Genomic DNA, 13,452 nt, shown 5'->3' with positions numbered 1-13,452 from the left:
GTTGCCCCCACACTGCTGCTGCCGCACGCTGTGCCACCTGCCCACAAAGCCATGCAGGTGGCCGTGGGATGGTAGTGCAGGGCGCAGTGGCAGAGTTGCGGTGGCAGCCTCCATGTGCAAACCTTGTTAGGCCAGCCAGCACGTGTGGCCCACAGAGTGGCACCCCTGCCCTTGCCTCCTGGCCCTGCTCCTGGGAGTGGGCACAGGGGCAGACTCCCCTTCTTGATCTACCCCCCCTCTCCCAGCACCTTCCCTTCCCCCCCTGCCCCACCCCTTCCTCCCCACACTTACCTGGTGGTGGGGGTGTCAGTACGTGTGCCTGCATGTCTGTGGGTCTGGGGGCCTGATGTGAGGGGCATCAGGAGGGCTGTTGAGATTGTGGGGGGCAGGCTTTAAGATTTTTATCATGGATTTGGGGTTAAAAAAACCCACAATCCCCCCCCCAAACAAATCAGATAATTTGCAAATTTTTTAAATAGGAGAAAACCAGGATCCCTGGTCATGAGTAGAGTAAAAGTTAGGAATAGAAAGTGCTTAGTGACAAGAAACTAGTGAAATACATTTGTTACTAACAGAGACTTCTTCTTGAATGAATCCGAGACGTGACCCAGCAAAATCTTTAAGCTACAAACATTCTTTAAACAATCTTTAAACTACCATGATTCTGTCCAAGTCTTCTGTTATATATACAGTAGGCTTCATCCAAATAAGAAACCCAGCAGCTTATTGCAATGTTCTTCATGTGGCCTGGTGAGACCACTTAGTGCCCTGGTGGCCCCACCCCTTGCTGTTGAATGGCCAGGAGGCAAAACTGGAGTATGGTTTTTGCCTCCCGGCTGATCAGCAACAAGTGGTGAAGCCAATGGGGCCCCTCCACCAATTAGCAGTGCAGGGGTGGGGGTGCTATGCAGCAAAAACAGCAAGATTAAAAGAAGCCACAGTGTAGTGCACTTCTGCTGATTTAGGTAGGTCCCTAGTTATAAAGGAGATAAATTCTGCATGACTAGGGATTTAGATTATTTGTGTGTGGGTATTTGTTTTTTAAGATCACATGCTCTGTTAAATGACTACAATTCCACTGAGGTAAGAGGCGATGCAAAATAATTGTTCTTGCTGATCTAGAATTGTATGAGATGTACTGATAATGCAATACACAAGTGGAGTTGTGGTGGTAATGTCTACTTGCCTGCTCATCGAGTTTTGATGCTCCAGCCACAATAAGAACAATTATGTTACCAACAGCTACAGTCAGCAACCAGCCTGCCTGCAACACTGACTTCATGTTGGAAGGGGCCTGCAAACACAAGATACTTTAGAGTCCAATTGCTTTACAGTGGAACATCTGTTATGTATAAAAAGCAGACTTACATAAAAATCTTATTTAGAATTCCAAAATTCAGATGATGCTTGCTTTTGACAAGAAATGCCTTTCCTATTCAATGCTGGGCAGTGGGATGAATTGGGAAGAGCAATAAAAAAAATTTCCAGCATTACTTAAAATTAGGGGTGCAGTGAAAGATTTTCATGGCTGATATGGATAGCTGATAATTAACAAGCCATAACAGCTGATGTGATAACAGATATTTAGTAATAGTGCAAGGCATTTTAAACTACTGATATAAATAAACCTTTGTTTGCTTGTTTTGCATTGAAAACACATCTCCTGCCTGCTCCAAGCCTTGATAAGGAAGGCAGTGACTGTCTTATTCCCATGCATGTTACCTCCTCACCCATGACTCCTACCCACAGCTTTGTTCTCTGCACAGCCTATGCTGCCATCCTGAGTGGGAGGGGTGGACCCCTGCATGGCCAGCAGAACCAGGTATGTTTGGAGTCCCAGAGTATGCTGCTGCCTCAGCCATGGCAGACCCTGTGCAGCCGAGTTCCATGGTCTCTGGGGAGAAGCCACTTTTGCAAAGGCACCCAGTGGAGCAGCATGTCCCTTGCACAACACTTAACCCTGCCCACACACAGCCTAGCGTCTTCACAGCAGCAGGAGCTGGTAGCAGTCCCTTTGTTGCCAAGTGCAGCACCCTGTGACCACTCCCCAGCACTTTCCCCCTCCCGTTGCTTGCCAGGACCTGTAGTCTGCCACAAGCTCAGGCCTGTGGCAGGGCACAGGGACTCTACTGCACCCATCAGTGTGCTCTGGGCATGTGGTTGTAATTAAATGGACTACAACAACCAAAAACGAAGAAGATAGCCGATAACATCATTTCCCCTTTTATTGGTGCCAATCTGATAGCCAAAATAGATGCAAAAAAACCCCCAAAACAAAAACAACCCCCCCCCCCCATTTAAAATACCATTTTACTTGACTATAAAAGATTACACTAAATATAAAAAAAAATAAATAAAAAAAACCCACCTCCAATAATTAGATTCCCTGTATGGAAGAGGTATACATTTGTTAGTTTTCCAGGTATAGGATCCAATTATTAAACATGTGCCTTGAATTTGCCACCCCCCCCACTGATAAAAATAGGGAAAATTGCAGGGGGCAGGGAGGGGAAAAAGGGGTGGTCAAGTAACTCTTGCCCTCTACAACTTCCCCAGGCCCCTCCTTATTGCTCTCCCTGAGCACAAGAAAGTGGGGGGCAAATTTGAAATAAACAAACCTGTAGTAATTTGCCTTACAGGTGGTACCCATAGATTTAGTTTATCCAGAATTCATGCATTTTACCTTTTTTGAAGCTGCTGCAAGTTTAAAGCACTTTTGTATCTACTTTTATAGTACAAGCTATGCATGATTAGTTCAGAGCTAAAGGCTCATGATTTGCAGTTCAGTGGGCTGGGCCCCAGCAGGGAGTCAGTGTTTCAAGTCATGGTGACCCCATAGCTCAGCATGTGTGCATAATCAAAATACACGCTACCCGCCCCCCCCCAAGGATCCATGTGTTAAATTAGCCCCGAGTCACAACTGGAACCGAGTGTTCTTGTTGGGAGTCCTGGGATACTCCAAAAATTTATGTGAAGTTAAGGTGCAAGGCGACATGGTCCAGCTTCACCTCATGGAGGACAGGGCCACACTAATCATATGCAACAGGCTGAGAGAGGGGGTGACAGAAGTATTCTGGGTGAACTGTTTGGGGATGTTTGCCAGACATTTAAGCCTAGTGAAGAACATGAACAGTTGGAAGTAGGAAAGAAAAGTGCAGCTTAGCTGTGGAAGTGAAGGGGTAGTTGAAGTGTACCATGTAGTGGCTCACCATGGGAGAGGGACTGCACACAATGGGTTCCATCATATATCTTACTCATGTGGGCTGCACTAAACCTATCCTTGTGGTAGTTTGTCATTGCTTTTTGGTAACCTGGTAGGAGAAATACCATGTATGTGTCCATGAAGCCAATTTTCCTAACAAGTGCCTGGGGAGAGCTGCTCTTCTGGCACAGTTCAGGACCTGCTGAGGTGTAGTGGCTTTAAGCCCACTTTATGGAAATGGGAGTCTCCTTCCTAGCTTGCTCTGAGGGCCTTATAGCTAAGGGCAAACAAAACTCGGGGGCATCCAAACCCCAAGCTTCTGGGATTAGGCCTGCAAGTAGGATGCCAGTCAGAAGATTTTAGAAACATCTTAAGCCCCAGGTGTGGGTGGAGGATGTCTGTCAGTAGTAGGGCCACTTATGGTTCTGGACTCTTGGATCTGGAATTAGTTTTGGCTAATTTGGCCTGGGATACATAAAACTAAAAAATAAAAGCTTGTGGTAGTTTCTCATCAACATACTTGCCCAATATGGTCCATGTGTTTTATCATCATGCTCAGTGTTGGCTACATTTAAAAATCACCTTCATAGCAAGTTTCCATTACTGAGCACATACTACTTTTAAAATGACAAAGCATTTAATGAGGTTTCCTTGTATGCAAATAAGATGAGAGGATTTCTCCCATGCTGATTGGGGGGGGGAAAAAAAAAAAAACCAACACCTTATTTTGTATGAAGTACAGGTCAGTCACATCTTACGCAGGGGTTAGGTGCTGAAGTCAGTGCATAAGGTGAAAAAAAATTGGTGATTATACACAGGGTGGAGGGCGGGGCTTGAATTTGCATGTGGCGCCGTGCTTAGAGCTGTGCGGCTGGTGGCAGTGGCGCAGCGCCGGGTGGTGGTGGGGATGGCTGCGTACTGCCTGGCCACCACCATGCTGCAGCTTCTGCCCAGCGGCTGGCCACACAGCTCCGGGCACGGCTCCATGGCGACAGCGGGAGGTTTTGGAGGCAGTGCCCGTCACCGCTATAAATGGGCCTCCAGGTAAGCAGCAAATTCAAGCCCTGCCCCCCCCATGTATAGTTGAAATCATGCAAGTTAAATGCATGCATGATGTGACTGACCTAAAATGTATTTGACCAAATACAGTATGAGCATGTGTTCATGCAATGCAGAACTGTTGCAATCTATTTTTAAACACATTTCAGTATAGTAACCTCAAATTTATTTATTTATTTTTTTTTTTTAAATGATTCTGTGAAATGATCTGTTTAGGTTCTCAAAATGCACCATCAGGGCCCACAAACAGGAGATCGATGGATTAATATTAGGCCCTACACTTGAAGAATGGAGAAAAAGAGCACACAAGCCCATCAACAAGATGAAGGATGACAATGAAACCAACCTAGAGTCCCATCCTGGAGTTGCCTGGAAGATAGTTGCCTCCAGCCCCAAGGTATGCACCAGGGTTACCCCTCCCCTGGAACTGCGAAACAGGTATGCGCCCCTCACAGCACCAGCAGAGTCATCAGCAGAAGCACCGACTCTGGAAGAAGCAAGGTAGCCAGTCCCTCCAAAGAGGCACAAGGTGGTCGTGGTGGGTGACTCCCTCCTGAGGGGGACTGAGGTAGTTATCTGCCACCCTAACCCATGAGGTCTGCTACCTTCCAGGGGCCTGCAACTGGCAGAGGCTGAATACTCGAAAAGCATGATCATCACAGGTGACTTCAGCTACCCAGGGATCTTGTGGGATGAGTACTCCACTAGATCCGATTGCTCACAAAGCTCCCTCACTTGCGTTGAGGAACTCTAACTCAGGAAGAGTACAAGCCTACTAGGAGCAAGGCACTCAGACTTGGTTCTGGCCAAAAGGGTCTATCCAGTGAACAACCAGCAGATTGAAGAGAAACTAGGTGACGGTGACCATGAGATGACCACTTTTTCTATCCACCACAAGCCAGGGGAAAAAGTCAGCCAGTAGGGTAGAAATCCCTGACTTTAGGCAAGCTGATTTTTTTGTGGAAAAAACTCAGGAGATTGATTGGCAAGGCCCTTTGGGACCACAGTCCAATGAGGAAGCGAATACAAGAAGAATGATCTTTCCTCAAGGAAGCAGTCCTAAAAGCCGAAAGAAAGTTTATCCCCTCTCACAAGAAAGGCAGCAAGAGAGCTGGGAGACCCCCTTGGATCAATAGGAAGTCATGGACTTCCTGAAATTAAAGCAAGAAGCCTATAAGGAATGGAAGTTAGGAACAACTACCAAAGAGGAATACTCTGCAGCTGCCCGCACTTGTAGGGAGTAGATCAGGACAGCAAAAGCACTAACTGAACATAAATTCGCAACCAGAACCGAAAGACAACAAAAAAAGTCCTTCTTTAGATATGGAGGAAATCACAAATGGAACAATGGAAGCATAGGGCCCCTGATAAATGAAGTGGGACGGCTGTTAACCAACACCCAGGACAAAACCAAACTCCTAAATGAATGCTTCATATCGGTATTCTACCAGTCCAAGGGTGTTAGCCTGCTTGACAGGATACGGGATGACCACAGCACCCTCCCATAGTTGATGTAGATCTTGCGGGGGAGCACCTACAAAGGCTAAATGTCTGTAAGTTAATTGGACCGGATGAGCTACACCCGAGAGTGCTAAGAAAACTGTCTGACATTATTGTGCAACTGATGGCCAAGTTAAGTGAAGACTTGTGGCACTTCAGAGAGGTCCCAGAAGACTGGAAAAAGCCAATGTGGTACCCATCTTTAAGAAAGGGAGAAAGGATGACCCAGGAAGCTGCAGGCCAGATCAGTTTGACCAGATCAGTTTGGTAAAATCCTGGAGAAAGAGAAGAAACCATCACACACAGGCTAACTGAAGGCAATATTCTGAAGGATAGCCAACACTGCTTCATCACAGGCAGGTTGTGCCAGACCAACTTCATTTCCTTCTATGATCAAGTTACTCACCACCTGGATAGAGAAAATGAGGTTGATGTCATACTTGGGACTTCAAAAAGGCCTCTGACCTAGTGTCCCAACGTCCTCATGGTCAAATTGGTAAAATGCAGCCTCAACTACTTCATGGTCCAGTGGCTAGGTAACTGACTCCATGGTAGGACCCAATTCCATCAATCAGTACTCTTTGAGTCATCACGGCAGAGGGGGACCAGCGGCATCCATCAGGGCTCAGTACTTGAACCAGTGCTCTTCAACGTGTTCACGAATTATTTGAATTCAGGTATTACAAGCAATCTGGCAAAGTTCCTGATGACACCAAGCTATGGGGGAGCGCCATCATGCTCAAAGATAGGCTGGCAGTACAGGCCAACCTGGACAGGCTCATCAAGTGGGCAGACCTCAACCCAATTTCATTTAATACACAGAGAAATGCAAAGTGCTCCATCTGGGAAGAAATAACCCACAATACACTAACAGGCTTAGCAGTGCTCTGCTTACCAGCACCACAATTGAACATGAGCCACCAATGTGAAGCTGTAGCTGGCAGAGCTATCTTAAGTACTGGCATACACCAGGGTTTGGGGAAGCATCTGTTCACCAAGGCTCCCCAGGGGGAGGATAAGAAATAATGGGAACAAGCTGATTGAAGGTTGCTTCAGGCTGGGTGCAAGGAAAAAAGACTTCTTTATAAGCTGAGTGCCAAGGGTTTGGAACAGGCTTCCCCTAGAAGTGGTACAGTCATCTACCCTGGTGATCTTAAAAAAAGTCTTGAGGCCCACCTTGCTGGGATCATAGGCAGCATGTATAGGGGGCATGTGCCCCTCCCCCCGCAAGGTTGGCCACCACCAGCTTCTGTAGGTGGTCACCACTTGCCACCATCACCACCACTGGCATCTGCAAGCAGTCTCCGCTTGCTGTTGGCCACCCCTCCACCACTGGCACTGCTGCCTGCATCTGCGGGCAGTCCCCGCTTGCCACCATGGTGCCCCAGTCTTGGGAGACGCCAGTTGTTCATGGCTGGGGTCATTTGATCCCCGTGGTCTTTCCTGGGAACATACAGGGGGGCTGGACCCAATGATCTGTAAGGTTCCTTCCAGCCCCTAACTATGAAACTATGGTTTTAAAATCATTGTGGTAAGGTGTGCCAGTGTATTGTATTACAAGGTATATGCCATTCATCAGAACAATGAAAAAGATAATATTAGTCATACACATACCTCGTATGTTAAATAAGATGGAGATTTAAAAAAATAAAATAGGAAGAGCATTAGTAACCGTGGTTTTTATATATCTGCCTGCACAACCAAATTATTTAAAATCCTATATTATCTCAACCTACTTAACAATTAAAAAGATACAGGAACAGGCAAATGTTGGAGGGAGATAGCAGAAATCAAAGTGTTCTTGAAGAAGGTTGGAGACATAGCAAGGGAAACAGGGTGCCATCTACCAGATAGCATTGTGTTCTTATTGAACCTTCCTCAGAACTCTGCAAGAAGCACCTGATCACTCACCTTCTAGTGGCTACAAGAATAAAAATTGTTAAAGTCTAGAAGAGAAGCAATTCCTGTCATCGTGCCCCCAAAAAAAACACACACACCACAAGAAACCCCCCAAAAAGGCCCAAACTTAAAAAAAAAAGTCAGGGTTTTGGGAAGTGTTAGTAATGGAAAAAAGTTTTCCTGTCAAGTCAGTGCTCTACTGGGGAAAAGCAAGCAATATGCTTACTTAGAAATTTGGTGGATATCCTTGGAATTAGCCAATAAAAAGAATCTTCTCCTGCCTTCAGACCAGAAGGTCTAAGAAATTTTTTTGCATATTGAAGGAAAGTGCAAGTTCTATAAGCTAACACTTAGAAACAAAATTTATTCTAAAATTTAGGAAGCAGAGATTAATAGAAGTTAATAAAATTTTCCTCTTAACTCAGCATTATACAAAAGAGTGAATTATTATATAGAAATGAAAGAATATAAAAGCTTAACATCAATGAATACATAAAAAGAACCGTCAGAGACTAGAAGGAAAAGCAAAGAACACAAGACTCCTGCAGACACTGACTTGGGTTAAGGGAACATTGTTGATAGAAGATAAATGTCTGTCTTCATGTATATTTTAGGGCTGGGCTGTTCAACCAACAGCCCATCAGCTGCCTGTGAAGGGTTAGTTTGCAGCCCCCAGGGTCTTACTTGGCCACTACTCCCTGCTTCACTCTGGCTCCAGCAGCAGCATCTGAAGGGTTTAGGATCCTCCCCTCCGGCTTGTTTGCTGCCCCATCCCAGAGCAGCTCATGGTGCCAGGAAAGCCCATGGCAAGGCGTGCTGCCATGACTGCAGGAAAGAAGCCTGTACCTGGGGAGCTAAAGGTAGAACTGGGGCATGTGGCCATGTGCCTGATGCAGCACAGGGTGGGAGGAAGGAAGAAGGTAGGCAGGCCTGCAGCCCATGCTGATGCTACAAGGCATGCAGCCCCCTGCCACTAAGAAGTCAGCCAGCCCTGGGTTTAGGGGACTGGATGCATCTTTAAAACATTAAAACATGTTTTTTACTAAGTTGTATTCGTTAATAAAAGTTAAAGGATAAATAAAAAAAAGGAACAGGAGATGAATTTAAGGGGGCATAATTAAACTGGGTTTCAAGTGCAATTCAGAACTGTTCTTTTTAATATCAAAAACTCTTCTCCATCCAGTTCCAATTATATAGAAACAAGCAACACAGCAGCATTGCCAATGACAGGGTGACCTGGAGGCTGGTGACCAGATCCTCAAGTGGTGCAACTTCGCGTAGCTCAGTGGAAGTCAACATAGGACAGAGGCAGGCAATTATTTAGGGAGGAGGGCCACTTATTAAGTTTTGGCAAGCCATCAAGGGCCACATGACAGGCAGCCAGGGGCAGATGATTATTATTATTATTATTTATTTTTTTTTTTTAGGGGCCCTGTAGGCCAGATAGAATGGCCTGGTGGGCCACATCCAGCCCATGGGCTGCATTTTGCCTACCCTGACATAGGACTACGCATCTCATGCAGCCAGAAGTACTGCCATGGGTTTATCAGAGCAGTTCTGGTTAGGACAGATGGCTACGTGCAATTTTTCCTTAAATAGTAGGATTTAGTGGTCACGTCAGATAAACAGGAAACACACTTAATTCATCTTTAAGGATGAATTCATCATTGTAGACTGTGAGACTAAGAATACTAACGTAACCGAGGGGTCAGAGGAGCAAAAGCACCTACCTGGGAATATGAAAACTCCAGTCCAGTGACAGAGAAGACCACTTCACCACATGTCATAAGGAAGTACTGAGGGATCTGCCAAGCCATGTGAACTGTATTGGGAGGGATATCCTGTACGTATCTTATCTTTAAACCACTGCTTCCACACTGAAGTATTGATAAGTAAAACACCACATTAGAAATTAGGATGAAAAAAAAAAAAAAGCTGTACATAAACTTATTCCATTGAAGAGCATAATTTTTTTTCCAGTCCCAAGACTATATTCTTGCCCAAAATATAAGGTTTAGGTAAACATTGCTCATTAAGCCCACAGTGCTATGGCATTAGCAATCCCAACATTAAACTAAGTTCTCTCATTTTTAATGCTTCTAGTAGTTAGTTTTGTGGCTGCTATTAAAAGCCTAGAATATGGAGGAGACCATCAGTTTCAGGGTTGTTTAAGTAGGGTGACTACATTTTAAAGGAAATCTGGAACACTGCCAATCCCTGCCCCAGGCTGGAGGAGCAGTGCCCAACCCAGTGTGTTCCCTGCCTCTACTTAGGAGGGTGCTAAAAAGGCACTAAAATACAAGTTTACCCAGGGCACCACACACATGCACACAACTAGCCTGTGCTCACAGCAGCATCTTCTCTGCCCCCCACCCCCAGGCAAAAGGAGTGGTACCTAGCCCAGACCCCGCCCCCCACACACACTTCCAGTTGCTGCTTGGGAAGAGCTGGGCCAGGTAGTACAGGTAGGGTGGCACCAATCTAGGACAGGTTTCTGTTTTCAACAACCAGCCACAATACCAGGACAGCCTATGACATCCAGGACAGTCCTGGCCAAACCAGGACATATGGTCACCCCATGTTTAAGTACACAGTACCATCAGTGCTGGTCATTTAACAAGCATTCCTGACAGCATTGTCAGTGATGTGGCATTAACAGCCCAGAAGCCAACATCCCTTCCTCATTTTCAAAGCTTCTAATAGAAGTCTTTTGACAGCTCCTTCCCTTTCACTGTTGCTATTAATGGGAATATAGTTAGTTCACTTACAATTAGCATGCAGTTAAAGGGAATACAATTAAATAGATGGTAGGACTGAATGATGCTATACACTTAGGCAGACAAGGTTCCTTGGGTGAATTTGATCTCTTTTATTAGACCAACCCAAATGGTTGGAGAATAGTTATTAAGCAAGCTTTCAGGTTCAAAAACCCTTCACTAACTGCTGAAGCTTCCTTAGCCTGACGAAGGGTTTTTGAACCCGAAAGCCTGCTTAATAAACTATTCTCCAACCATTTGGGTTGGTCTAATAAAAGATATCAAATTCACCCAAGGAACCTTGTCTGCCTATGTCCTTAGACCAACACGGCTACAACCCAAACCCCCGCTATACACTTAAACACTTGTTATGCAACTGACAGGCAGGTGAATGATATTTATATAAACAGATAAGCAACAGATTAATTGGGGTTGGCACTGCATTATGCAATTAAGCAACTTATTCACTTACCTGGTATGCACACAAGTAAACCATACAATATTCTAAAATTAGAAATGCAATACAAGATTTTCAATAGAATAATCTCAAATGCTACAAAAAAATGTCAACACTGCATATAGAATTTTAAATAAGAGACAGGTTAACAGCTGAACTCATAAGATCTTTAGGAGTGTAGGTTGTAGCCGTCTGTGTTGGTCTGAGGACATAGGCAGACAAAGTTCTTTGGGGGAATCTGATCTCTTATTAAACCAACTTATTTCCCCCCCCCCCAACTATTAAGTTGGTCAAAAATGTTTAAGTTGCTCTAATAAAAGAGGTCAGATTCCCCCAAAGAGCATTGTCTACCTGAGATCTTTAGGACTTTTGTACCTGACTGGGCTCCAGGTTTTTAAATATAGTAATTAAAAAAGTAATACCCATCTTATAAACCAATTCATTATGGGCATTTTTGCATTACATTCATTATTTTTACAGCCTATTAGAACTATATGAAGGTTCTTTTATAAATAGTATTAAAAAAGAAAAAAGATTTCCTATAGTAGAGGATATTGCATATAGCATTAATAAGCAAAAAGGATAATGTTCTATTCTCCCCCCCCCCCTTTTTTTTTTTTTTTTTTTTTTTTTTTTTTTTTTTTTTTTTAAGTCAATACAAAAGGTTATTCTCCAGCAGCTCCCTGCAGGGCAGCAAACTCAAGCAGCACCTCATAGGATTCTCCAATGCGGGCCGCTTTCTCCAGCCCATTGCTCAAGAACAGTATTATTTTCTGTAATAAATCTATCCTTTGTGTTTATACTGCTTGCAAGGAGGGGGGTTTTGTTTATGCAGGACACCCCAGCCAGATTCAGTGATCCCAGATTTCTGGGTGGGGACTCAAGCCACAGTAAAAACAACAAAAACAACAAACAAACAGACAAAATAAACTTATTGGGTGCCCCAAAATTTGAACCCAGTGCTTGTTGCTGCTGACCGGTGCCCAGCAGAAGGGTTGCATTTTCTGCAACCTCAACTTACTTCGTTAATTATAATGGTGTATGCACTGCCGAATCCAAATGGTATTGATTGTTGTTGGCAAGTTGACGAACTGTCAGTAACAACAATTTTTTTTCTGAGGAAAAAAAGAAATAATTTAAAATTAAAAAAAAAAAAAATTACAGAATTAATTGAAGTCACAGAAGTAGAATATATTCCATGTAGCTTTCCCAGTGACAAGGATGTGTCTAAAAGCTTTTGGATTAAGTTAAAGGAATATACTTACGTCCCTTTTTGGAATGCTGTATAATTGCTTGCAAACCAAGTCTGAACTTCTCCAAAATTAATATTATTCATTGTAATGTTGGCAGTTGAAGGCAAGTTATTTATAAATCTTTGAAAGAAAAGAAATACAGATTCTGGTTTCAGATTCTATAGAACAGTGGGATGTAATAAAATAAAACCTAGACAAAGATTCTTTATATTGTATACTACCACCAACAGAACAGGTACTCTACATCATATTTATCCTTTCCCTCCACCTTCATTTGACTAGACTTTGATATTTTTAAAATAAACACACACTCATCTCTTTAAAAACGTGTAAACAACGCAAAACTCAAAAAGAATCCATGCATTTTGCACTGCATCAATAAGATAACAAGTATCTCAGTACTTTTTTTTCCTCAGTAACAAATCCAAGTAGAAGATGCCAAGAAAGACAGAAGATATTGATTAAAAAGATGTTCCTTAAGTGGTCAGTCACTTGCACTTCAAGAAAAAAAAAAAAATCCATTATTATTTTTGCACAAGAACATGTACCTGATTAGATTATTTCCTTCTTCTGGCTTTGATGAAATGTTATCAAGGACCTGGTGGAAAAGACAATCATCATTAATAAGATGTGCATCAGTATCTTTAACAAGCTATGGTGTTCACTATTTTGTACATATACACAGTAGGTCTTACTTTAAAGATAAGACTTCATAGACATTATGGCTGGAAGGGACTTGGAAGATCATCGAGTCCAGCCCCCTGCCCAGAGGGTAGGAAGGCAGCTGGGGTCACAGGATCCCAGCAAGATAAGCATCCAGTTTGCTCTTGAAGGTGTTCAATGTAGGCACTTGAACCACCTCCGGCAGCAGGCTGTTCCAGACCTTGGGGGCTCAGACAGTAAAGAGATTCTTCCATATGTCCAGCCTGAAACGGTCTTGCAGTAGTTTATGACCATTCGACCTAGTCGTCATCCCTTGGGGCGCTCTGGTGAACAAACGTTCCCCCAGATACTGGTGGTCACCCCTGATAAACTTATAGGTGGCCATCAGATCACCCCTGAGCCTGCGCTTTTCCATGCTAAAGAGCCCCAGGGCTCTCAGCCTGTCATCGTAGGGTCTCCTTCCCTGACCTCTGACCACGCGTGTGGCTCTTCTCTGGAGCCTCTCAAGCTTCTCCACATCCTTTTTCAATTGTGGAGCCCAAAACTGGACGCAGTACTCCAGCTGCGGCCTCACTAAGACCGAGTACAAGGGGAGAATGACGTCCTGGGATTTGCTTGAGAAGCATCTACGGATGCAAGCCAGCGTTTTGGTCGCTTTACTAG

General features: G+C 44.1%; 1 protein-coding gene across 3 annotated transcripts in view; it reads right to left on the bottom strand.

The window, feature by feature from the left end:
* Positions 1-13,452, bottom strand: part of SLC15A1 (solute carrier family 15 member 1) — a 54,718-nt gene that overhangs the window by 3,648 nt on the left and 37,618 nt on the right. The window contains exons 18-23 of one of the 3 annotated variants that reach the window (XM_006027412.2): positions 12,675-12,724; positions 12,139-12,246; positions 11,895-11,988; positions 9,391-9,537; positions 1,187-1,294; positions 332-367 (exon numbers count right to left, since the gene is read on the bottom strand). In XM_006027412.2, coding sequence (XP_006027474.1) covers positions 359-367; positions 1,187-1,294; positions 9,391-9,537; positions 11,895-11,988; positions 12,139-12,246; positions 12,675-12,724 — 516 coding nt within the window. In that variant the 3' untranslated portion in view covers positions 332-358. Of the gene's footprint in view, positions 1-331; positions 368-1,186; positions 1,295-2,367; positions 2,387-9,390; positions 9,538-11,894; positions 11,989-12,138; positions 12,247-12,674; positions 12,725-13,452 lie in introns of those variants that run through there. The other 2 variants (XM_006027411.2, XM_006027413.2) reach the window with 2 other exon arrangements.

Source organism: Alligator sinensis, unplaced genomic scaffold (genome assembly GCF_000455745.1).
Source record: "Alligator sinensis unplaced genomic scaffold, ASM45574v1 scaffold744_1, whole genome shotgun sequence".
NCBI lineage: Eukaryota > Metazoa > Chordata > Crocodylia > Alligatoridae > Alligator > Alligator sinensis.
This window is presented reverse-complemented; position numbering and strand designations above follow the sequence as displayed.